Here is a 27,770-nt window from a genome sequence, read left to right as displayed (position 1 = left end):
ATTCTGATTCTGTTACAATGCGTCGGTACTTCAGAAGCAGTTTATTGGCAAGGGTTATACTGGGTGGTTTGCCATTGCCTTCCCAGCAGTAGTTAACCCTCGAGAGCCCACAAAAAGTTCTGGGTGAACAAAAAAAATAACCCCTGGGGCTCTAGAGGGTTAAGGAAGAAATTTGGAATTTATTCAGGGTGCCGCTGATAGCTCGACTACTCTTCTTGAAGGACATCATGGGGTCTTTAAATATCCACCAACTAATATCGGCATATGGTACGCCCAGTTTAATGTCCATCTTGGGGATGGCACACACAAACGTGAAAATGATTACATCTCCAGCTCTATCTACTGGTGCCCCGGGAGATGAATCTTTCTCTCTTTTTGGAATACAAGGTACAGATTCCATTAAGAGCTAGTGCACTGAACAGATCAGGACGCAACAGAACAAAAACAACAGTGGAGCAAGGGGGGGGTAACACCAATAGCAGGGTTGAAGGACTTGGACAAACAATTGGCGTGGGGAAGAATGAGGGATATGGGAAGGTGCATGGGATGGACAAGATGAATACAGAAGGAAACTCAGGAAGGAAAAACTGGAAATTTGGAAGGAGGTGGGCTTGGGGGTGGGGCAGGGGTGAACGACGGTAGAAAATATCATGGTTTTGGATGGGGGATGATTTGAGATGTTCGTGAACAGCTCTGTCTTGAAGTCTTGGAAGGAAAAATGATATTGAAGAAAATGTGGAAGTTGGTTCCACAGCTGGTAAAAAAAGAAAAGGAACAAAGGAGTTGATTTAGTTAGAGCTAAGTGCTCTTCCTTGAAACATACTCAGCTTGATTCCTCTTCACAGCTGAGGCTCAGTTGCATGAAGAACAGATAGTCCTTGTTAAAATCCCTTCATGTTCACTCCCCAGAGGTGACAGTCAGTAGAGTGGGAAATACCATGTATAATATTTACAGATATTGCTAACAATCTAGTAGTAAATACAGGTATGATTGCTATCTTTCGAACAGTAGGCAACATATCAGCATAACATATCGCTGCTCAAAAATAGCTACAGTGAAGATATGATGTACCCGAATCAAGAGGATAAATAGGACCACTGGACCTGTAGCTTATCTGGACCCTGTCCTAATGGTTTAACCCAAATTTGGTAGCATTCTGACTGGTGGGTTGGCAGAAGAAGATTTTTTAAAGGAATTAATGCAATTTTCCCAAAAGTTGACCAAGTCAGCCATTTTTACAGACTTCATTTTGACATGTTGACCAAGTTGGTCACATGATCAGCATGACTTCCACAATTTAATTAACATCTCTATCTTGGCCTAATGTTGCAACCCAAATTTGGTGACATTCTGACTTGTGAATCAGAAGACGATTTTGGAAGGAATTTGCGTGACTACCATTTTGACACTTCCGGTCACTTGATCAGCGTGGCCTCCACCATTTAAAATCAGGACCGTCTCCTAATGTTGTAACCCAAATTTGGTAGCATTCTGACTGGTGGGTCTGGAGAAGAAGATTTTTGAAGGAATTTACGTGATTTTTCCCAAAAATTGACGGTTAGTCATTTTGACACAGTTCCAGTCAGGTGATTGGCATGGCCTCTGCAATTTAACATCCCTACCCTGGCCTAATGTTGTAACCCAAATTTAGTAGCATTCTGACTGATGGTTTAGGAGATGTTGGAAGGTATTTGCGTGACCGCCATTTTGACACACTTCCGGTCACGTGATCAGCATGGTCTCCACAATTCAACATCAGGACCGTGTCCTAATGTTATAACCAAAGTTTGGTTGCACTCTGACTGGTGGATCTGGAGAAGAAGATTTTTGAAGAAATTTACTAAGTCAGACATTTTTACCAATGTAAAGTCAAGTGACTGCAACAAGCTTTGCAATCTCTGGTACCAGTCAGGAGAGGAACGTTGCTGCCAAATTTCAGACAGATCGGCCCAGCGGTTTGGCCAGAGAAGTTGAAATAAGAGATGGACTGATTGACGGACAGACTGCGATGACGATACCTTATCTGGAATCTAAATTCCAGCTAAGCTAAAAATGGGCATGAGACCCCAAAGAGTGAAAAGACCAAAGCTGGAGAACTGCTCTTTTGGAAAATCAATCCAGGTTTTAATTATACAGCATTGATCAATGGCAGTTTGTTTGATGGTGGAGAAGAGAATAATATCATTGTGATTTCATCATACCTACAGTAACGCATGGTAGGGTATCAGAAACACATGGTCGATAACTTTCCCCATTGCTGACCCTCCAATCAACTGTGAACTGCCTTTGTTTGTGGAAACACAGGCTGCAGTGAACCAGTTGAAAGGGGGTAAAGCCCCAGGGCTCTGTGGCATCCATGCTGAACTTCTCAAGGCTGGTGGAAATGCTGTACTGGTATCATTGCATGTAGTTCTGTACTCTGTTTGGAGCACAGACACCATCCCAATTGACTGGAAAAGGGGTTTCCTCCTTATACTATGGAAAGGGAAGGGTGATTGCCAAGACTGCAATAACTACTGAGGGGTGGTGCTGCTTTCAGTGCCGGGCAAGGTCTTTGCTTGACTAATTCTTCATAGTGTTCGCCACCATCTGCTCAAGCACCATTGCTTGGAGCAGTCGGGCTTTCACCAAAGAAGTCAGCAATTGACCGTATCCTTGCTCTTTGGGTCCTCACCGAATGCAGACGAGAGTTTAGGCAGGGGATGCTCGCAGCCTATGTTGATCTCCGCAAAGTATTTAATTCCGTTAATCGGGATGCCCGCTGGAGGATTCTCAGTCTTCGTGAGATGCCACCAAAATTGATTGATCTGATGTCTGAACTCTACTCTGGGACTGAGAGTGCTGTGAGATGTGGTGGTTCCATCTCCGACTTATTTCCAGTTGTTACTGGAGTTTGTCAGGGGCGTGTATTGACCCCCACACTCTTCAACACTTGCATGGACTGAATTCTGGGGAAGATGTCGGAGAGATCAAGCTGTGGTGCATCACTTGGGAATGTCAAGATCTCTGACCTTGATTTCGCAGATGATGCAGTCATCCTTGTAGAAACACTGGATGTCCTTGTTGTGGCCGTCGAGACACTGAATGAGGAATGAGAACTGCTAGGACGGGTCAAAACAAAAATCCAGGATTTCAATGAAATCTGGGATGCTGCCATCTTGTCTGTACCTGTTTGAGGTGAGGATGTTGAGGTCATGGAAATATTCACTTACCTTGGCAGTGATATTCATGTCTCCACAGGTTGTGAGCTGGAGGTCAACAGTTGTCTGGGTCGGGCCTGGGGAGTCATGGATTCACTGGATCATGGGGTGTGGCGCTGCCGGTACCTGTGCAGGAGGACGAAAGTCTGAATCTTCAGGTCATTGGTGCTTCCAGTCTTGCTCTACGGATGTGAGTCTTGGACTCTGACAAAGGATCTGAGATGAAGAATAACTCCTTCGGTACCAGGTCTCGTTGGAGAATCCTTGGCTATCGCTGGTCAGATTTTATGAACAAGGAGCGGTTGCTGAGAGAGACTCAAATGAGATTTGTTACCTGCATAGTCCATGAGCATCAGCTGCAGCTGTATGGACATGTGGCTCAATTTCTTGACGTTGATCCTGCTCACCGGATTCTCTCAGCGAGGAAGCCTTGCGAGTGGAGAAGGCCAACAGGATGACCACGTGCCTCGTGGTTGTAGCAGGTTGATCAGCATCTCAAGATGGCGATGGGCCAGGCATCTGCCTGTGGGGTGGCCAGACGGGTGGCCCGTGGTGTACCGACGGAGAGTGGGGATGCAGTGACACACTGCTCCGGTGCAAGATTCCATACCTAACTCCTCCATCCCAGGATAATTTATTGTAGCAATCACATATTTACCATCTCGTTGTAATTGCTCACTCTTTGTAACCTCTAAACATGTATTGCGTGTTTTCATCCAGAATTCTTTCTAATATTCGATGTAATATCCTAAAGAGAGACAGGTCAGTTAGTGCCTGGCAAGTGCAGGGTTGCTTCAACCTCTTCATCTCAAGCTTCTGTGCCTTCTTTTGGAAGAGTTACTCATTCATTTTTTGTTTCCGGCTGGTAGAAACACCTTGAGGTATGTGTCCTGTATGTGCCTTTGAGCTGTCTACCCTGGGTTTGAATCCTGATTCAGCTATAAACTGTCATCCTGTGTTACACGTGCAGGACGGGGGATCAATGTCTGTAACATCCCCTGGATGGATGATAAACTGGATGTCCCGTCTACTGGAATTTGTTGAGCGACATTGAAGATCCTACGGTGTGCTTCATGAAGAGGAGGGCGAGTCATTGCCAGCATTCTGACCAAATTACAAACTCTAACCTGCATCAACGAAATCCCTCCTTCCTCCCCCTCCCACCCCCCCCCTCCCCTCCAACAGCAAATGCTGCAATCTGCATCTGCATATGAAAGAAGAATAATGATGTTTTTCAATAGCGTATCAAAACATGTGCGAAATATATAGATGACTTCTTCGGGTATATCATTGGATGCATAAAGGCAAAACCATACTCACCATTCAATCCCATTGTGTACACCTCTTCTTGAGCTCTCATGATGCTCATTGCTGATTGGTTCACTTCCTCCACATGCATGTTCAAAACATTAATATCAAAGTTTATCGCATTGCTCCAGTCCAAGAAAATTTCCAAGCTGTTCTCAGTGTTGCTCTGCTTTTCTCCCAGCATATTCATTGTGGACCTGGGATATAGTCACATAATCCATGGAGGTTGGGTGGTGGGGTAGAGGACGTGGGAAAAGGTAAAGGTGATGTATTGAACAGGTGAATAAAATTTTACTTGGCTGACTTTCACAGGCTTTTGTGGGACTTTAGCGAGTGGCTAAGATTATGCTGGGTCCTTACACAGAGTGAATTGCCTCCTGTTTGGTGTACAAGTTGAAATGCCATGTGTCCACTGCATACAAAGGCATTTATAATTCACGTAAAAACTATAATTGTATCTCTTAAATCACTTTATTTGTGTACTCGATGTAAAGGTTCCTCTATATTGCAATAAAAGAAGTTTGACTAGATCCAGACCCTGGATGTTTATTCATACATCATATCCCCTTCACTGGGCATTGACATATTTTCCAAGACAATGTAGTTTCACCTCGATTCTCCTTACCTCGTTTTATCACGAGCCTGAATAATCGACTTCAATCTTCTTGACGCGTCTTCCCGTGGGGTCATGTTTTTGATCGTTGCCAGTGCTCCATCCATCTTTGTAAAATGCTCATGGTAGGTTGCAGTGGATGTTCCATGGGACTGAAGCTCATTGGCGCGATGTCTGCTTTGGATCACAGAGCCCGAGAGGTGATCGAGCATTGAATCCCATACCCCAAAGCACCGGTGGCATGGTGGGCACTCTGGAAATGGGGAGCAGTGTCCACGGGCACACCTGTCGCACTTGGCACCACCAATACCAGGGCGGCATTGGCAATGGTTTAGCCCTATCTGATGGCAGCTTGGTCCGAGAGAGCCTTGAAGGTTGCATTTACATGCTGGTTGTTGGGGAATATAGTGTCCTTGATCACGAGCTGGATTTGGAAAGTAAAATTTGGGTTGTGGAGGAGTTGTAAGAAAATGAAAATGTCAGTTGTCAGCAGAAAATAAATAGCAAATGCTTGTAATGAAGGACGTCAAAGGTTGTGGGGTCAAGGCAGTTGACTTACCAGGAACTGATGATGTAGTCCCCTCTTCCTCAGTCTGAATGACACCTCGGGGCCCTCCATGAATCTTTACAACTAGAGAAAAAACGATGGGAGAATATTTTAGTGGTAACATCAAATATAGTAATCGTGCCAATCATATACAGTGGTGGTTGAGCCAATGTTCTTGACAAGTGTTGGGGTGCTCATGACAAGCTTTGCATGTTTCTATGGTTAGAATTAATCCTGGACAGGTCATTACTCTGTCACAGGGTGTGTAAATTTACGCTGAGCAGCAACGGGCATGGAGCCCACACAAATGAGGGCAACCTACCTGCTCAATCATACAAGAAACACGAGAAGTGTGGAGGATGGAAGAGAAAGGAATGCAATATATATATATATATATATATATATATATATATATATATATATATATATATATATATATATATATATATATATATATATATATATATTATTGGTTATACTTTACATTCCATTCATTAATTATTTTCTGTTTTCTGTCATACTTATACCATCACTGATATAGGTGCACCTGTATCAAAACAAATTTCCCTGAAGAACACAGTCTTCTTCTTTCTCTTTAATAGCCACCATTATCCCGCTCGGTAGGCCTGGTGTTTGCTTAACAGTTAAGGTGACTGGCTTAAGATCTTCAGACTTTGAGTTCAAGCCCCTGGCATGCTGTTGAATTCACACCAGGTAGGGTTGACAGCCTGTCATCCTTTCGAGGTCGGCAAAATGAGTACCAACTTTCTGGTAACAGAGGGCATTGCATCAGTAGCACAGCCATGCCCCCAGAAAATGATGCAGCCAACAGCCACTCCATACGAACAGCCACTCCATACGAAACACAACAGACTCCATACGAATAAATAAACAATCCCCCTTGGGGTCAGCCAGGGGACGTTTGGCCCAAGTCTTCACAAACAGGCTGGCTAGGCCTGACGGTCGACTAGTTATGGCATGTTGGGCAGGAATTTGGAATTTGTTCATCGTGCCGATAATAATAGGTCACCTACTCTGGGATTTTTAACATCCACCAACAAATGCTGGAAAACGGGACTCCTGTTTAACGTCCATCCAAGCGACAACATGCACGTACACACACATTGATGAATCACTCTGCCTGTGAAACACCAGGATGACAGTTTATAGCTGGGTCAGGAATTGAACCAAGGATAGATGGCTGAGGCAAGTGTGCATACCTCAAGGCCATCCTGCCAGCCCAAGATCAAGTACACAGTATATCAATCATATTTAATTCATATTCACCCTGATATGAATTATGAATTTCTCACAATTATTCATAAGTTCATTTCATGTTTATGTGCATATAAATGATGCATGGTTAATTCATCATCAATGTGCTGTTTCCTTTGTTCAATGAACCAACGGTACTCTGGTAATCTGTATATGGTACCACCTGCGCTTTCACACCTACTGCTGAGCGGAAACCTAAAGGTCTTCATGAGTATTCATCATTTTGATTTCCCTTAATCTGACTGCATGCCCATCAGAATCTCTGCCCATCCTCATCACATCAGTGTCTAGTCTCATCTCTTAGAATTATGGCCAGCCTGCTGGCGTCGCAGCATCATGGGCCACCCTTTTTCAATACAGCTGCCTTGTCGACATCACACATTCCACACAACGCCAGTTGCTTGGTTAAAATCCTGATGCGGGTTAATGTGTTAAGCCTGAATTTGATTGTCTTGCCTTATTAACGTTCTGCCTGCTCTATAGCTCAGGTAGCTGGCCGATAACGCTTCACAAAGGTTGGGTCTTTTCGTCGAAGATAATTTCAAAATCGCTATAAATGTTTAATTCTGCTCATTAAATTATTTAGTATATCCAGGAAAATGGTTTCTGGAGGATACGGTTGCATTGATTTTTGTATTAATTCCTGTAACTGTCACTAAAATATTTCTCAAAGGACACAATTTGCACACGTCAGCAATACCTGGAGTATGTTAAAGATATGAAGCTCAATTTCAAATAAATTGAACTCCGAAAACAGCAAAACTAAAACCAAAGCCAAAGACGTACAAAAGTATTGGAGTTGAGAAAAGGAAAAGGAAGAGGAAGGAATGTCAGGTAGTCAGCCGTTCGGCATATCATCACTTAACACATGCAGAGTGCCCTACCCGATAGAATCAGGAGCAGAGCGCACAACTTGAACCAGAGACTTGGAGCAAGATCAAACACCTGCGGAGCAAATTGAATAGCCATGATAAGTCTTTCTCTTTGCTCGACGCTTTGCCAGACAAACTGCAGTGGTGAACAATAACAAAAATTGATAACTGCGTGCAAAGAGGTTGCACGAATGTTGACACAACAATCCAGTCCTTTAGTTGGTGGAGCAATGAGAAACCTAAGTGCTGGTGGTTTATGATGCTCAACCACACCTTGTCATTCTGTCTGGATGCAGCTTGGAACAGGAAAATTCAGGGACAGTGAAAACTCCTATAATCGTCATCCGCCATCAATTTCCATCAGTCATCCAGCCCTTTGGGTGTCTAAACCTCCAATAGTAGCCTACCAAGGCTGGACAGGAAACAGGGACGCCACCACGATGAGACAGATTAGGGCGTGGCGAGACGTCATCTAGGTGTGTGACGCAAAGCCTCAGGCAGGTGACATGCAGGGGCATTGGTCATGCACGAAGCAAGCCCATTCATTGTAGGAATTGACGGATACTTTCACAAGAGAAATCCCGGAAAAACCAACATTTATGAATTATGACGTTTCGTAACAAGTTAACTCCATTCCATTCTCAATCATTAACTGTCATATGATGACAAAGTTCCTTTTCTTTCTCCCTTATTTTATTTCAGTAATCAGATGTTAATGTTTCTTACCATATGACCCAATAAATAACTTTAATATACAGTGCCTGCAGAAAGTATTCACACCCCTTGACTTTTATCACATTTTGTTGTTACAGCCTGAATTTAAAATGGATTAAATTTAAAATTGTCACCAATGTACACAAAATACCCCATAATGACAGTGAAAACATGTTTTTAGAATTTTTTACAAATCAATTAAAAACGAAAAGCTGAAATGTCTGACATCAATAAGTATTCAACCCCCTGAGTCAATACTTTGTAGAAGCACCTTTGGCAGCGATTACAGCTTCGAGGCTTCTTGGGTATGTCTGTATCAGCTTTGTACATCTGGATTTGGGGATTTTCTCTCATTCTTCCTTGCAGATTTGCTCAAGCTCTGTCAAGTTGGAGAGGAAGCGTCGTTGAACAGAAATCTTCAAGCCTTTCCACAGATTAATCAATGGTATTTAAGTCTGGACATTGGCTGGGTCACTCAAGGACTTTCATGTTCTTGTTCTGAAGCCATTCCAGTGTTGCTTTGGCTGGATGCTTCAGGTCATTATCCTGTTGGAATGTAAATCTTCGTTGAAGGTCTTGAGCACTCTGAAGCAGGTTCTCAAGGAGTTGCCTGTATTTGGCTCCATTCATTGTTCCCTCTATCCTTAAAAGTCTCTGCCACTGAAAAGCATCCCCATAGCATGATGCTGCAACCACCATGGTTCACGGTAGGGTTGGTGTTAGATGGGTGATGAGTTGTGCTTTGCTTCCGCAAGACATAGCGCTTTGCTTTCAGGCCAAAGAGTTTAGTTTTCGTCTCATCAGATCACAGAATCTTTTGCCTCATGCTCTTGCTTTCATGTGCCTTTTTGCAAACTCCAGGCATGCTGTCGTGTGCCTTTTTCTCAGGAGTAACTACTATCTAGCCACTCTACCATAAAGCCTAGATTTGTGAAGTGCTGTCGAAACTGTTGTTCATCCGGGAGGTTCTCCCATCTCAGCCAAGGAACTCCGTCGTTCTGTCAGTGTGGTCATTGGCTTCTTGGTCACCTCCCTGACCAAGGTCATTCTTGTCTGGTTGGATGGCCAGTTCTAGGAAGAGTCTGGGTAGTTCCACATTCTTTCCATTTCCTAATGATGGAACTCACTGTACTCTTGGGAACTTTCAACAATTTCAAAATTGTTTTATACCCTGCACCAGATCTCTGCCTCCTCTATCTCAGAGTTCTAAAGAATGTTCCGTGGACTTTGTGGTGGAGTTTCTGCTCTGACATGCACTGTCAACTGTGGGACCTGATACAGAAAGGTGTGTTTCTTTCTAAATCATATCCAATCAATTGAATTGGCCATAGGTGGACTTCAATCAAGTTGTCAAGACATCTCAAGGATGGTCAAAGGAAATTAGATGCACCTGAGCTCAATTTGGGGGTGTTATAGCAAAGGGGTTGAACACTTATTGACTCAAGATACTTCAGTTTTTCATTTTAAAATTTTCTAAAAATATGTTTTCACTTTGTCATTATGGGGTATTGTTTGTAGATCGGTGACCAAAAAAATTAAATTTAATCCATTTTAAATTCAGGCTGCAACAACAAAATGTGAAAAAGTTAAGGGGTGTGATTACTTTCTGAAGGCATTGTATTTATTTACACGAGCAGGCCTGTTGGTTCCATCGACCAAATATTCATTGGTCTTCACAGCCTTGTTGCATACTCGCCTACTGTACTGCTTAAGCATTAGCATGCTTTTCACTAAGCCCACATGTGCTTGGGGCTAGTGCAGGGATTATATGTTTGTTATTATTATTGACAAACTAGCTGAAACCCCGTCACAGACGGATTCCGTTCATTCAACCACCCTCACCAGCTCACACACACTCGAGGGACATGGACTGGACAGGGTGTGCTTGCCCCCGCCTACTCATCCCCCGCCACTGCCCCATTCAATTTGCTTACCCCCGCCCAAAAATGTAATTACCCCAGCCCCGCCTCTTCACTCCCCGCCCCACGTCTTTTGATTCCCCGCCTTACTTGCCCCCGGGCCCCTACTCCCCTGTCCACCCCTCACACTCAACTCCGCCTCATTCAACCCAGCCCCCGCTCCATTTCCCCGTCTCCCGCTTTCAATTTGCTTACCTCCGCTCAAAAAATTGCTTACCTTGCCGCCCGCCTCTTCACTCCTCGCCCCCATCTCAACAAAAAGTGTTTATTCTGCTTCAGCGTTGAAAGTTGACTATTGCCACTATGTGCGATGCACTCTCACAGGTACGAAGTTTCTTTCAGTCCAGGTCACAATACCGAGAAAAACGTGACGCGACCGCTAGGAGGAGCACAAAATTGGTCCTTCAGTTTTACTATATCGAAGACAGATAGATAGAAGATAGAAGATACAGTAGATGCCACTTTATAAATCCACAGTTATAAAATCCAGCCGCTGATTGTGACCAAAACGAGTTGGAACGGAATTTTACATCGAGAAATCCGCCGTTTAATAAATCCACCTGCTTGGCACGTGCGCGGTCTCAACCTAAGCTTGATGTAGTATGCGCTGCCGCAAAGCGAAAAAAAACCAACAACAACAACAACAACTGGTGACGGACTTCGAATCCCGCCGCCGCTCGATTCCCTCCGACCCCGAATCCCAATAGCCAAGGGAAGAAAGCGACGACGAACCAGAGCCGATGCCAACAGCGGCAGAGATGCGGACGGCACTCGCCAAATTGGACAGGGGATACAGCTCTCAGGTTTTTCCCATCCCGATTTCCGCCACGTGACGGATTCAATAAAGGAACATTTGCGCAAAACCTTCCCTCCCAAGCAAGCGACCTTGGAGAGATTCTTTTGAACAATCCCCTTGCCACTGTTTGATAAATCAATGTATTTGTAGCATAAAGCAGTGTTTAACGACATTCGCTTTTTGTCTTATCTATCCAGTAGGTGGCTGAAAATAGGTTCTCCGCTTAATAAATCCAAACGGCGTGGTCCCATGGTGGATTTATAAAGCGGTGTCTACTGTACAGTTTCTTGTTACATTTTTTGTGTCAAATTCACATCCTGAGGTAGTCACCATGTGCAGAAGAGGATTTTACATTGCAGACGCTATTTTCGAGGAGTGGAATTAGTAATTACACCTCTCAGCAGTAATTTTCTGACGACGGACGTAATGGCGTCAGCGAATAACCGATGATGTCATGACGTCCAGATGCCTCTCAGCGGTGACGTCACACGTCGCCATCTAAACGAATGTAAAACGAAAAGTGTTTATTCTGCTTCAGAGTTGAAAGTTGACTATTACCACTATGTGCGATGCACTCTTACAGGTACGAAGTTTCTTTCAGTCCAGGTCAGAGTACCGAGAAAAACGTGACGCGACCGCTAGGAGGAGCACAAAATTGGTCCTTCAGTATTAATATATAGATAATACGACTATTCTTATTGTTGTAAATATTATTAGTGTTAATTAATATATGCTTTGTTGCAATGTCATCATTACCTGCACCAAAGGAGAGGATATTGCGTTAGGGTGCATTTATTTGTCTGTCTGTCTGTTTGTTTTTCTGTTTGTCCGCACAGAACTTTCGTGTTTTTCTCCACAACTCCTTGTCAGATTGAGACGACATTTTCACCATAGGTGTGACTACTCGTGTAGAATGTTTTAATCATAATTATGGCGTCTTAGGTCATCTGGTGTGGCAGCCATGTTGGAAAAACTTTGGAAATTGAAACTTGGCACGAAGCAAGTACTCATGGGGAATAAGTGTGATTTTTTTCTTTGATGTCATAGGTGCCTTCATTATGATGTCATAATTGCATGTGAACAACACTACATCTCATCAGTATGAAAATTCTTGACAGTCGGCTTGGGATAAAATGGTCCACAGAAATAAATTTTGATGATATCATCGGTCACATGATTCGGCAGCCCTATCGTTTTTTTTTAACTTCAAAAATATTCTTCTCTAAAGTGGTTGAACAGATCGAGGTGAAACTTCACATGTATGACCGCCTATCCATGTGAAACAAAGGGTTCACACACATGATGTCATAGGTCACATGGTTTCGCAGCCATATTGAATTTACCATAAAACATATAAAAATCTTCTCCAGAATGGTTGGACAGATCGAGGGGAACTTCACAGAAATGTTCCCCAAGCCTAGGGTGTACAAATTTGTTCAGGTATAATTGATAGGTCACGTGGTTTTGACAGCCATATTGGATTGAAGAAAACTAATAAATAATGTTTTCTCTGGAACCGCTCAATCATTCGACATGAAACTTCACAATTATGATCTTGTAGTGATGGGGAATACATGTTTTAGATTTCAACTTGATTGTATACGTGGTCTGGCAGCCAGAATTATTTTTTGTTTATAAAGTACCAAGCCTACAAGGTGGGGTAACCTCGTGTTTTTCTTCTGTTTATTGCAGAGAGTATTGCATTTGGGCCCGTCTGTTTGTTTGTCCGCACAGAACTTTAGTGTTTTACTCCACAAACGCTTCACAGATTGAGACAAAATTTTCATAGTAGGAGCGATAACTCAAGTAGAATGTTTTGTTGATAATTATGACTGCATAGGTCACGTGGTTTGACGGGAAAAAATTGGACCTCTGTATCTCTGAAACCGCACCAAAGAAAAAATTGAAACTTGGCACATGGCAAGTACTCCTCATGGGGAAAAAGTGATTTTTTTGGGGGATGTCATAGGTGCCTTTGTTATGACGTTATAATTGCACATGTAGAACGCAACATCCGATCAGTATGAAAATTTTTGAGAGTCCTCTTGGGATAAAATGGTCCACAAAAATCTTTTTGATGGCGCCATCGGTCACGTAATTTGGAATCCATTTTTTTTTTTAACCTTAAAAAAAATCTTCTCTGAAATGGCTGAACAGATTGAGGCAAAACTTTACACATTTGACCACCTATCCATGAGGAACAAAAGGGTCACACACATGACATCAGAGGTCACATGGTTTAGCAGCCATATTGGATTTACCCTAAAACCCACAAAAACACATCACTCAAAAGAAGTCCTGGTGAGGGTCTGCAATCTCTGCTCTTTTTCTTGTTATTATTTTTATTCCGCCGGCAATTTTCAGGTTTTTTTCGCTTTACAATTCATTTTCTCGGCAACCGTTAGTCTGATCAACACAAAATTTTAATTGTATGTATCTTTTCCGTAGAATATTTAATAGATAATTATAATGTCATAGGTCACGTGGTATGGGCGCCATCTTTGAAAAACTGAAAAAAATTGGACCTCTGTATCTCCGAAAACCGCACAATGGAAAAAAATTGAAACTTGACAAGTGGTAAATGTGGTATAGCCTGCGGGCATGCAGGGCGGGGCATGATGATGGGAGGAGGGGTCGTCGTGGTCATCGTGTCTGCCAGGAATATAAGGAGTGCGCGCCGCCTGAGGCGTGGTAGTGATGCTGTAATCGCCCGGCTTGTGCGTGTGCCGAGTACGTAATAAAGGGGAGCCGCGGGCAAAGTACGCCCGCGCTCGCGCTTGTGCTACACAGCCCGGCTCGACTGTTCCCCCGCTCGTGTCTGCCTGCTAAGCATCTTCTATCAGTACACCACAGTAAGAATTGTGATTTTTCATGACGTTATCGGTGAAGTGGTGACACGTAGAACGTATCCCGGTGAAAATTTGACACGTATAACGCTGCATCCCAAAAATTTGAAATTTCTTGAACGTCACATACGCAACTAACGGAAAAAAAAAAACAACATTATGACATTATAGGTCACATGGTTCGGCAGCCATATTTTTTTTTAAAACTTCAAAAATCTTCTCCAGAACGGCTGTGCAGATTGAAGCGAAACTTCACACACGTTCCCCAAGACATGTTTGTACAAGTTTGTTAATTTCTTATTGATAGGTCACATGGTTTGGTGGCCATATTGAATTTACCCTAAAACCTACAAACATCTTCTTGCATACCATAAAACCTCTAAATGTGGAGGTATTTTAATGAAAAAACAATCTGCAGCATGAACTCTTGAAGCTAGAATCATGAATTTTCTTGTGCTTAATCTTCAGGTCATTCCCCATCGAACGGGCCCATCACGTCAGGTTATATTGGGTAGGCGACTACCCATGTCCGCCTACCGGCTTGTTTGTCTGCCTGTCTGTCCCTCTGTTCGGTCCAGTGCTCCATTAATACAATGGCGATTTCGATGAAATTTGGTTGGTAGGTTCATACCATGACCTAGTTGTGTGCAAATGAGAACCGTTGCTATGGACACCACCGTTGCCTAGCAACGGGACTTTGAAATTTCTGAAAAATCATTAAAAAATTATTTTTTCGAAAATCAAAAATCGGGCCACAACTGACTGTGGGCAGTACATTCAGCCATATTGTCAAAAATTTCCAGCCGGATGCTATGAAAACTGTCGGAGAAGATAGACTTTGAATGAACCCTGGTCGAAAACAATAAAAAAACAAAGTTCGTTATATCTCAGAGACGAGTCAGATATTATATACATGAAACTGGTATGGTAGGTTCATGGTATGTCCTAGTTATGTGTGAGAAAGAACCGTTGCTAAGGACCGCTTCGTTGCCTAGCAACGGCCAAAAAAACCTCTAAATGTGGGGGTATTTTAACGGAAAAACAATCTGCAGCATTAACCCTTGAAGCTAGAATCATGAATTTTCTTGTGCTTAATTCTCAAGTCATTCCCCATTGAACGGGCCCATCGCGTAAGGTTCTATTGGGTAGGCGACTACCCATGTTCGCCTACCGGCTTGTCTGTTTGTCACACGATTTTTGGCCACAGTTTTCAAGCAATCGTTTTGGTGTCTGTGTCTGTGTCTGTGTCTGTGTCTGTGTCTGTGTCTGTGTCTGTGTCTGTGTCTGTGTCTGTGTCTGTGTCTGTGTCTGTGTCTGTGTCTGTGTCTGTGTCTGTGTCTGTGTCTGTGTCTGTGTCTGTGTGTAGGTGGCCGGCCAAGGATGGCAACACTAAATTTTGGTGAAGATCTGAGAATTATAAAAGTGATTCTTCACCATTGAGAGATGGGGTTAAAAACGATATACAGCACTATATCTCAAAAAGTTATTGATGGATTCACACAAAAGTTGGTGGACATGTTGGGAGTGCCACTACGAAGAACTGTTTTGATTCTGGTGAAGATCCGAATCCAGATCTGGATACAAGAATTATTTAATTTTTGACTGATTCTTCACCATTGAGAGATGGGGCTAAAAATGATATTGCATGATATCTCAAAAAGTTGAGGACGGATTCAGATGAAACTTGTGTGACAAGGACTAATTGTTTCGATATTGGTGATGCTCTAAAATCTGGATTCGAGAATTTTTCAAATGATTCTTCACCATTGAGAGATCGGGCCAAAAAACAATATGCAGTACAATATCTCAAAAGGTTATGGATGGATTCATAAGAAAACTTGGTGGACAGGTTGGGAATGCCACCAGGAAGAATCGATTCGATTTAAGGTGAAGATCCAAATCCAGATTTGGAAGTTGTGGAAGTATTCGGAAAAAGTTGTGTTGTGGATCGATTCGGACAAAACTTAGTGGAAAGTTGGGTGTGTGATGAGGATGAATCGTCGGATTGGGAAAGACCCCTTCGACTCTTTAGACCTGTGAAACCCATGATGGCTCTGTAAAACCCTATAAACCCCTTTACACCACGAAGACCCTGAACGCCCTTTAGAATATCAGACCCCTAAAGAACCCCACTGAGTGTCGTCCCGTTTCACCAAATGTCACTCAATGAGTGATTTTTTCATTTATTTGGCTGTTTGTTTGTCCGCATAGACCTTTAGTGTTTTTCTCCGCAACCGCTTCTCAGATTGAAATAAAAATTTTCACCGCAGGAGCAACAACTCAAGTAGAATGTTTTTTTCATAATAATGACGTCATAGGTCACGTGCTGTTGTCAACGATGTATAACACACGATATTATAAAATTGTGTACGTGACAAGAACAAACCGATTAGACTTTGGTTCAGGACCGAATCCAGGTTCAGCCAATCGATGAGATACAAAACCTGGTGGAGGTGTGCGCCCCACCAAGTGTAGTTCTGGTTAGTAATCAATGAAAACGTTTGACAATAAACAGAGAGGGTTTTAAAGACGTTTTACTTCACTCTATGGTGGTTTTAAATGGATCATTTTGTGCACATTTGATGGGGCCGCCATCTTTTCACCGTTCCGTCGCTACTGATGGAGTCGAGTACTCCTCAACTGAACTCCATGATACTTACGAGTCTTCGATATGACAAGTAACAAACAGATACATAGGAGTGAAAACATCACCTTCGTCCACCTACAGAAGTGGATGTAGTGAGAAAATGTGGTGGGGTGGGAATATATTAAAGCTTGTCTATTTATTACGTATGAATGTGCATACCCAAAATGAACGTTCATACCAAAACCAAACAGACATAAACAAATAAGGTCGTGCACCATTACTCACTGTGTGAGGTTATGTTTATAAGGTTTATCATGAATAACATAATCACACTAAATACACAATTTGATATCTGTCTGTGTGTGTTTTTTATTCGGTCATTATATTCTTATCCAATCTCAACCAAACTTGACTCTCGGACGAAGGGTCAAACGATGGAGGCTGTTGCGACTTCATTTGGTCCCCTCCTCCTTGGGCCAAGTCTTGTCATTCTCTTACTGGCTCGCTGTGTCACTCTCTTACTGGCTCGCTGTTTCACTCTTTTACTAGCTCGCTGTTTCACTCTCTTACTGGCTCACTGCGTCACTCTCTTACTGGTTCGCTGTCACTCTTACTGGTCTACTATGTCGCTGGCTTATTCTCTCAATGGTTCACTCTCTCACTGGTGCATTCTCTTAATGTGTCACTCTCACTGGTTCACTCTCTCACGAGTTCAATCTTTTACTGTGTCTGGCTCACCAAGTCACACTCTCACTAGTTCACTCTCTCAATAGTTATCTCACTGGAGCTGGCTGAATGAGTGCTCTTACTGGCTCAATGTCAGTCATTCACTGTCAATCTTTCACTGTGTCACTCTCTTACTGGCTCACTCTGTCACTCTCTCACTGTGTCACTCTCTTACTGGCTCACTGTATCACTCTCTTCCTGGCTCCCTGTTCCTGATTCACTGTTTCACTCTCTAACTGGCTCATTGTGTCACTCATTCTCTGTACGAGTCTCTTACTGGATCGCTGTGTTACTCTCTTACTGGCTCATTGTGTCACTCATTCTCTGTACGAGTTTCTTACTGGCTCGCTGTGTCACTCCCTCACACTGTCACTCGTTCTCTGCATGAAGCTCATTGTGGCTCAATGTCTGTTTGCCTGTGAGTGGGAAATCTCATAACATGGACGGATTTGGGGGAAACTTGGTGGACAGGTTGGGTGTGTGACACGGACGAAACGATTCGATTTTGGTGAAGATCTGGATCTGGATATGAGGGTTTTAAAAATGATTTTCACCTTTGAGAGACGGGGCTAAAAAACGATGTATAACACGTTATCTTAAAATGTTGGGGACGAGTTGTGTCGGTGACAAGAACAAACCGATTAGACTTTGGTTCAGGTCCCAATCCAGATTCAGCCAATCGGTGAGATACAAAACCTGGTAGAGGTACGCGCTCCACCGAGTGTAGTTCTGGTTCGTTATGAATGAAAATGTTCGAGAATAAACAGAAAGGGTTATAAAAAGACATTTTACTTCACTCCATGGTGGTTTTAAACGGATCAGTTTGGGCACATTTGATGGGGCCGACATGTTTCCACCGTTCAGTCGCCACTGATGGAGTAGAGTGCTCCTCTACCGAACTCCAAGATACTTACGGGTCTTCGATATAACAAGTAACAAACAAACAGATAGATAGGAATGAAAACATCACCTTCGTCCACCCACAGAAGCGGATGTAGTGAGAAAACGTGATGGTGGGTGGGAATATATTCATCGCTATCTATCTATTACGTATGCACGTGTACACACAAAATGACCACACGAAAACCAAGGAGGCGAAAACAAATAAGGATGTGCACCATCACTCACTGTGTAAGGTCCTGTTTCAAGGTTTATCATGAATAACATCATCACACTAAATACACAATTTGATGTCTGCCTGCATTCATTCGGTAATTATACACTTATCCAATCTCAACCAAACTTGACTCAAGGACGAAGGGTCAAACGATGGAGGTTGTTGCGACTTCATTTGGTCCCCTCCTCCTTGGGCCAAGTCTGTGTTGAGGTGTATATCCGTGGTAAGATAGCCAATTGTGGCGTTTTCCAAGGTTACTTCGAAAAACAATACCAATGATAATCGGATAATATCAATGTGAATACAAAACATTTTAAACACTAATAACACCCACTGACTAAGGAATTTCTCCTTGGACAAATTCCATGTTAACGTGTATATGTATATATATATATATATATATATATATATAAATAAATCATTGCATGGAAAACACCGAACAGAAGTAAAAAAATATTATAAACCACAAACACGAATGATTTACCTTTTGAAACAGTCGGCCGTGCGATTTAACACGAATGTGAAAGAAATTTGGAGGAATCCCGACATCCATGAGGCATTCTCCACTGATCCCGACAACCACAAAATGGACTGGAATCTAGATCTACTGTAATCTATATAGCTCACCAGGGTTCGTAACAAGACCCTTGCTGTCGCTTTTAAAGGTTGTGGGTGGATAAGTAAATCGAATGAACACACGTCTGGTATGCATGTCAGTAATCAGTGTCCCAACTTATCAAAGTGAACGTTTTTAAATCCTGTTCTCATTGGTGTAAAAAATTTGAAAGACAAAAGACGCGTCTTATTCATCAACCTTGGGACGTGTGATTTTCACCAGAAGAGATTAATTGGAGCAAAAAGAAAAATTACATATAGGTTGAGAAATCAAGAGAAAATATGTGAAGGGGGTGTGGCCATAGTCGATTGTGACGTCACAGTGATTGTTCCTGGTTACAATGAGAATGTCAACAATGGGTAACTCGTAAGACAGAGCTGTGTAGTTAAATCATCAGTTCGTGGACAGCTGTACACCAGACATGTCGTGGTTTCTCATTGTAGTGTTCTTGATCGCTGTCCTCAGAAGTGGAGCTTCCCGCCAACCACAGCAGGTAAGCAGGGATTGTTGGAAATGACTATGTACTGTATTCGAGGAAGCTGGACAACACAATTGGGAAATCAGGGAAATTTAGTTTGGGATATCAGGACGTCAGAGGCGGATGAAGGTTGTTTTTTTTTTAGGGTGCTGGGCATGAAATTCTCGAGGCCCAAAACTCCCTAAAAAGGACTCCGTGTTATTCTCGCATTTGCTTTACAGATGTTGCTTTAGACTCAACCGCAAAAAAATCCGGAGGAATTCCCATGTTTTATCATGTTCTACCCCGATTTGAAATTTTTTTTTCATGTTGAGGTGTTTCATTACCAATGGGCTTGCCATCGCTTGCCAAGCCAGCCGTTGGTTATCACCCATTTCGTTGGACTGCTTGCTTGAGTGGTGAAGCCACATGGTGATCGAGGCAATGTTTTCACTCTATTTGTCTGTCTCACTGTCACACTCTCACTAGCTCGTTCTCTCACTGTGTGATTGGTTCACTGTGTCACTCTCTCACTGTGTGATTGGTTCACTGTGTCACTCTCTCAATGGTTCCCTGTGTCACTCTTAATGGCTCACTGTGTCACTGGCCTATTCTCTCACTGGTTCACCCTCTTAATGGTGTGCTCTCTCACTGTGTCTGGCTCACTGTACCACTCTCTTATTGGTTCACTGTTCCTGATTCACTGTTTCACTCTCTTCCTGTGTTATTCTCTTTCTGGCTCATTGTATCGCTCTCTTAGTGGTTCACTTTGTCACTCGTTCTCTGTATGAGTCTTCCTGGTTCGCTGCGGCTCTGGTTCACTGTGTCACTCTCTGGTTCACTGTGTCTCTCTTCCTGGTTCGCTGTGTCACTGGTTCTCTGTGTCACTCTCTTCCTGGTTCGCTGTGTCACTGGTTCTCTGTGTCAGTATCTTCCTGGTTCTCTGTGTCAGTATCTTCCCGGTTCACTGTGTCACTCTCTGGTTCAATGTGTCACTGGTTCTCTGTGTCAGTCTCTTCCTGGTTCGCTGTGTCAGTCTCTTCCTGGTTCGCTGTGTCAGTCTCTTCCTGGTTCGCTGTGTCAGTCTCTTCCTGGTTCGCTGTGTCAGTCTCTTCCTGGTTCGCTGTGTCAGTCTCTTCCTGGTTCGCTGTGTCAGTCTCTTCCTGGTTCGCTGTGTCAGTCTCTTCCTGGTTCGCTGTGTCAGTCTCTTCCTGGTTCGCTGTGTCAGTCTCTTCCTGGTTCGCTGTGTCAGTCTCTTCCTGGTTCGCTGTGTCAGTCTCTTCCTGGTTCGCTGTGTCAGTCTCTTCCTGGTTCGCTGTGTCAGTCTCTTCCTGGTTCGCTGTGTCAGTCTCTTCCTGGTTCGCTGTGTCAGTCTCTTCCTGGTTCGCTGTGTCAGTCTCTTCCTGGTTCGCTGTGTCAGTCTCTTCCTGGTTCGCTGTGTCAGTCTCTTCCTGGTTCGCTGTGTCAGTCTCTTCCTGGTTCGCTGTGTCAGTCTCTTCCTGGTTCGCTGTGTCAGTCTCTTCCTGGTTCGCTGTGTCAGTCTCTTCCTGGTTCGCTGTGTCACTGGTTCTCTCTGTCAGTCTCTTCCTGGTTCGCTGAGTCACTGGTTCTCTGTGTCAGTATATTCCTGGTTCGCTGTGTCACTCTCTGGTTCACTGTGTCACTCTGGTTCACTGTGTCACTGGTTCTGTGTCACTCTCTTGTTCACTGTGTCACTGGTTCTCTGTGTCAGTATCTTCCTGGTTCACTGTGTCACTCTCTGGTTCAACGTGTCAGTCTCTTCCTGGTTCACTGCGTCAGTATCTTCCTGGTACGCTGTGTCTCTGGTTCTCTGTGTCGCTCTCTGACTGTCGATTTTTCTGTGAGCAGGATATCTCAAAACGTGGACAGATTCAGATGAAACTTGGTGGACAGGTTGGGTGTGTAACAAGAACGAAATGATTTGTTTTGGTGAAGAACTGGATACGAGGGTTTTAAAAATGATTTTCATCTTTGAGAGACGGGGCTAAAAACGATGTGCAACACGTTATCTTAAAATGTTGTGGACGAGTTGTGAAGGTGATAAGAACAAACCCATTCAACTTTGGTTCAGGTCCGGATCCAGATTCAGCCAATCGGTGAGATACAAAACCTGGTGGAGGTGTGCGCTCCACCGAGTGTAGTTCTGGTTAGTCATGAATGAAAATGTTCGAGAATAAAAGGAAAGGGTTTTAAAGACGTTTTACTTCACTCCATGGTGGTTTTAAACGGATCATTTTGGGCACATTTGATGGGGCCGCCATTTTTTTCCACCGTTACGTCGCTACTGATGGAGTCGAGTACTCCTGTACCGAACTCCATGATACGATTCTTCGATATGACAAGTAACAAACGAACAGATAGATAGGAGTGAAAACATCACCTTCGTCTACCTACAGAAGTGGATGTAGTGAGAAAATGTGATGGTGGGGTGGGTATATATTAAAGCTTGTCTATTTATTACATATGAATGTGCATACCCAAAATGAAACGTTCATACTAAAACCAAATAAGGACGTGCACCATTACTCACTGTGTAAGGTCCTGTTTATAGCGAACGTAGTGAGCTTCATACTTAACGCGTGCACATGAGAGAATAGGAAACAACAATAACAACACAATACCCTGGAAATTTGGAATCAGTATCGTTGGCTATGACCCTTTTGCTTCCGGTTTGTTTTTTTTTTGCTACCGGTTTTTGTCATGGGGAATGATGCATGCCGGGAGATAAAGGCATCGTCGGAGACATGAAAGCCCCAAATATCAGACATGGTGTATATTTCCTCCACTGATTTTAATAAAGATATCTCCCGCATCATCAAAAAATAATTTTTAATCGTGATTTACATTATTTGATCACTGATCCCGAATCCAGGCCGAAGTAACCGGAAATTGCAGCATTGTCTGCGATACACCTGACTGAACTCAGATCTGTCAAAATCATCAGCTGTGAGGCGCTTACAAGTACCACGGTATAGTTAGCAAGTATACAGTTGTGAACAAGTTATAGGTAAAACCAGAGGCGAATGTCAGAATAATTCTACGTTCGCTTCTCGGCTTTGCCTATTCCATATTGTAGTATGTATGTATGTATGTATGTATGTATGTATGTATGTATGTATGTATGTATGTATGTATGTAGCCTGATGTGTTGGCGCAGTGGTTAGGGCAGCGGCTTGGGATCCAAAAGGTCCTGAGTTCAAGCCCCGATGGGCCACTGAATTAATACACCAGGGGGTTGACTCAGCCTGTTATCCTTCCAAGGTCGGCGAAATGAGTACCAGCATACTGGGCCGGTGTATACCCCGGTTAAAATAGGTGTACCGCATCCCTGTGTCGTAAGAGGCGACCAGGGTTGTGTCAGGAAGGGCATCCGGCGTAAAACATGTGCCAAATCACTATGCGGATCCTACGGATGATCCGCTGTGGCGACCCCTAACGGGAGCAGCTGAAAGAAGATATATATATATATATATATATATATATATATATATATATATATATATATATATATATATATATATATATATATATATATATATATATTTTGTTGCGGATCCAGGGTGGTGGGAACCTGACCCGGTCCTCGGTGCCAGCCCCGCCACCGCAGTCTCCGGGAGTCTATAACGCCGGCCGGCTCGGCACAGGCCTCGGGTCACGCGTCTTCAATCGCGATACCAACGTAATCCTGTACCTTACCAGTTGGGGAGATAGAACCCCTAGTTACAGACTGGCTTTGTCAGTGACTGAGCGGAGTCCACCAGCCTGTAACCATTTTTGGTCTTATATGCCAATCGAACGGATCATTCCTCAACGCGACACGAATTAATCCATAGCGGCAACTGCATAAGAATTAACCAGCTTATTGGGGAACATCAGGGATCACAACACAAGCAACTAGAACAGGCACTCATAGAGCGCATACCTTCGCCGCCACTACTTTTTTTGTTCTTGGTATGAGTGTGGGGAACTGGTTTTATATGAATGGTCTTATGACACAAACCACATATCTATAATGTCATGACCCCCCCCCCCGACTTTCGGGGGCTACGGACTAAACAACAATCAACTCACGTCGTTTTGGCGAGTCTTCACTCGCAAGCACGGTGAATACAACGTTTCAACAAGAGAAGGTAATCTCGTTTGATGCTGGTTTCATGCAAATCGAATAAGAATTGACTGAGTTATGCCGAAAACCGCATATTTTTCAAGGGCGTGACCCCCCCCCCGACATTTTACCCCAACCGGTGACATGTGTTATGACGTCATTGTGTCACAAGATTGGGCATTAAATTCTGAACATTTTGGTGCTGGGTTCATGTAAAGCGGACAAGAATTGACCGCGTTATGACAAAAACCGCATATTTTTCAAGGTCGTGACCCCCCCTGACCTTTGACCTCTAACCGGTAACAAGAGTATGGGCGTCATTGTGTCATATTACATATCACAAGATGAGGCGTTGAATTCTGAACATTTTGGCGTTAGTTGCATGCAAATTGAATAAAAATTGACCGTGTTATCGTAAAAAGACGATTTTGACCTTTTCGTGACCTTGACCTTTGACCCGAACGATCCCAAAATCTAATCGAATGCTTCCTGGCTCATAACCAATAATCCCACCAAATTTCATGCAATTCGGTTTAATACATCTTGAGTTATACGAATCACAAGATGACAAATAAATAAATAAATAAATACACGCCGACCAAAACATAACCTTTCGCAGAATGCGAAGGTAACCAGAGGGGGAGCACTCGGTAGAGTGCAAAATCTCCGCCGCCAATACTGCGAGGTCACTCAAGTGAACCTGATATCCTATTCATTCAATTTGATGTCAACAATGCTCACAGAGTTGTAGTTTGCAACTTTCCCTTTTACTTTTACATACTCAATTCATTCGTCATAACTAGATTCCTTGAGACAGAAATTGATTTTACGTGGGTATATCCACCTGAAGTTCCAAAATCAGCCGCAATTATAATTTTGGCATTTTTTTGTTGGAAATCATGTATAACATGTAGAAATGAAAAAAAAAATCGAAATTTTGATGAAAAAAAGTTGCAAAAATGTATTTTCTGACAATTTTTTTTTTTGGGGGGGGGGGTGTTGGAAATCACTTAAAACATGTAGAAATGCAAAAAAAAAAATTCAAATATTTTTGCAAAAAGGCCGCCATAGCGGCCATATTGGATTTTGTACCAAGTCCAACATCTCTTGGCATGATCCTTGGACCATACCTAATCCCTCCACCAAGTTTCGTCGAAATCCGTCGAGGAGTTTTTCCGTAATACTGTTCACAAACAAACAAACAGAAAGGGGTGAAAACAGTAACCTCCGATCTTCGATGGCGGAGGTTAATAAACACTACAATGGTTATACTAACTATCTACCCGTTCTTACCTCGGGAACCACGGTCTAAAGGTTTCTAGGGGATTCTACGAAATATGCCTTATACAACACGTTCAAACAAAAGACAGACAGACAAATAGCATGCATGCACACAGAGTACTTGGTGATGGCTCATGGACGAGAAGAAAGTGTCCAAAAGCACGAATATCGTTCGTCACAAGCGGTGGGGTCCACAGGTTCAAACTCCCGCTCGAACGTGCTGGGCGGCAAGATGGCGGCGCCGTATTCTTCCTCCTTTCGTCACCGCGCGCTCTGACCTCGCGAAGGGTCGAAGATGGGCCTCAGCTGATCTCTCTCTCACGGTCCAGCACACAAATCCCGGCCTGGCCTGTTCTCCATACAAGGCCTAAGTCGAGGTCCGAGTTCCACAGGCCGATCGGCAAACGTGACGCGCCGTTGAGAGTAAGGACCGTCCGAAGGTCTGGCGTCTCCTCTCCGGCCTTCCCGCCTCGAAGCCCGACTCCCGCTTCGTCCTCTCAGTGGCTCTCTCGGTCGAATCACCGACGTGCAGGTCGGGTTAGCGTCTTTCCCAGCAGATCCAACACGGTGCCTCCTCCGTTCGCACGCCTCGAGAACCCGGCCGTTCCTCACACACAGCACTCCTTTTGTTCCCTTTTCTTTTCTCTGCGACTGCCGTTCCCCAAAATCAGAGCTCCTTCGTGTGCTCGCTTCGAGACACGAGCGCTCCTCGTCGACTGCCTGCAGTTTCAAACGGCCAAAACTGAACCCCTGAGCCTGAGGTCTCTTTCTCGTTTCTTCGACACACGTCGCGCCTCGAGAACGGCTGTTTTCACACAACGATCTTTTGTTCCTGCTTTCTCTCGGCGACTCCCTGGCCAAAAGCTCCACCCCTCACGTCACTTCCTGTCCAGGCCATACCTCTTGCTCGAGGCCACTCCCCTCCCGTTCGTCCAGGAGAGAAGAAGAATCATCTCTCGTTTCTCTCGTTCCACCACCATATGAACATAAAACAGTCTATTACACCTCCCGACACACACATATCGTCCCTCATACCAAACAACCTATCTATACATGAATTTAATGGGAGATCTGAGCTAATCCTATCCTTAGTAGTCCCATTAAGGGCCATTTCCATATATATATATATATATATATATATATATATATATATATATATATATATATATATATATATATATATATATATATATATATATCCATCCATTGACCATACTCTGTGCAGAGCATTGGTGCTGCCAAAGCAGTCTTCTTGGCTATTGGGTACAATCCTGGACGGGTGGCCACTCCGACACAGTATACCAGCATGCTAGCACTCATTTTGCCGACCTCAGAAGGATGACAGGTTGAATCAACCCCACCTGGTATTAATTCAACAGCTGAGCGGGGTTCGAACTCAGGGCCCTCAGATCTCAAGCCCACCACGCCAACCAGGAAGCCAACACCAGGCATATACATATATGTATATGTATATGTATCCATGTTTTTGCGGCACTGGGGTCGGGACGAGAAGACCATGGTGGGGGTGAGGGGGGGGGAAGCTATCTCAGGTTCACACCAGACTCTCCGGAAGCGCAGGCGGTCGCACACGGATAACTCCATGATGCGGCGGGTCACTAATCGACCGTGAATGCCAAGAAGTCAACCACGTGACTTCGGGTCCTCAGTCTTATGGAAACCTGTTACCTAAAATGGTCACATGATCTAATTACCGGGGGACACGCCCTCGTTACACCTTGCTCAAACTGGATCACCTTACTGGCTTACCGGATCAGATGTAGCCGAGTGTAACTGCCAAGGACGTACTGGCTCGGAAACAGATCGTTCACCGAAATAATATTTCAATGATATCCTTTAATTCACCCGTGAGAGTCGATTGTGTAAAATCCTATCAAAAATGCATGAAATCACTCCAAGCTCCAAATTTGGAAACTATAGCACTTACAAAAGCGAAGTATGCAGCGGTTCGTAGCTATGATGAACAGGCATTCGATATGAGTGAGGAAAGTGAAGGAAACAAAACCTTATCGTTGAGAAATCGTTGCGGCCCATTCCAAGTCAAGGTAAGGTAAGGTTGAGTAGGCCAAAAATCATGGCGGCTTCAGACCCCAGCAAGGTTACCAAGGAAACACCTTAAGACCCCAAAGAGAGCGGTGACCAAGGCTCGCCTGATGAAGGATATATTTAAATTAGGCCGTTAATTATCTTCAAAAGGGTGTTTTAATTAACCCATACACACAATTTTCACTCTTGCACTTCCTTGGAGTTTTCTTAGTATGTGTGCAAAGTTTCAGGCTGCTAGGTTTTATGGTTTTGGTGTTTTGGAGGATAGAAAAACACAGACACACACACACACACACACACACACAGACACTTTAAGTATCCATCGACGGAGTCCATCTTCTTTAGGGATCCTGAAATCATGAAAAGTAACCTCGGGTGGACGTTCTACAATCCCACTCTTGGAGAAACATCTTTTATATATTCAAATAAAAAATACAAAAACAATTTATTTAAAATAATAAATCATTTTTGTATTTTCTCCTTTGGATCTTGTGTTGATGAATTGTTGTGGTGTTAATGTGGTGCAGGTATCATGGGCTGAATGGCCTCCACCTGTGTCTGGGTTCCTTGAGGCGAGCTCCGTCGTCATGGTAACATGGTTCGGGCCCTTGATAATGTGCCTCGAAGCCTGTGTTGGGCCGACTCCACGAGCACCCTCTGTCAATGGTAGGTGAGGACGTTTGTGCTCCCTCATTACGATACAGG

General features: G+C 43.6%; 1 protein-coding gene across 1 annotated transcript in view; it reads right to left on the bottom strand.

Annotated features, from left to right (window-relative positions):
• The window catches only part of LOC147028414 (uncharacterized), a 54,265-nt gene extending 35,162 nt beyond the window's left edge, over positions 1-19,103 (bottom strand). The window contains exons 1-5 of the mRNA XM_085878780.1: positions 19,006-19,103; positions 7,829-7,889; positions 5,682-5,753; positions 5,135-5,546; positions 4,522-4,706 (exon numbers count right to left, since the gene is read on the bottom strand). Coding sequence (XP_085734906.1) covers positions 4,522-4,706; positions 5,135-5,546; positions 5,682-5,753; positions 7,829-7,889; positions 19,006-19,074 — 799 coding nt within the window. The 5' untranslated portion in view covers positions 19,075-19,103. The remainder of the gene's footprint in view (positions 1-4,521; positions 4,707-5,134; positions 5,547-5,681; positions 5,754-7,828; positions 7,890-19,005) is intronic.
• Positions 19,104-27,770: the final 8,667 nt, after the last annotated feature.

This window comes from Eptatretus burgeri, chromosome 4 (assembly GCF_056783735.1).
Source record: "Eptatretus burgeri isolate ZD-2024b chromosome 4, Ebu_testis_v1, whole genome shotgun sequence".
Taxonomy (NCBI): domain Eukaryota; kingdom Metazoa; phylum Chordata; class Myxini; order Myxiniformes; family Myxinidae; genus Eptatretus; species Eptatretus burgeri.
This window is presented reverse-complemented; position numbering and strand designations above follow the sequence as displayed.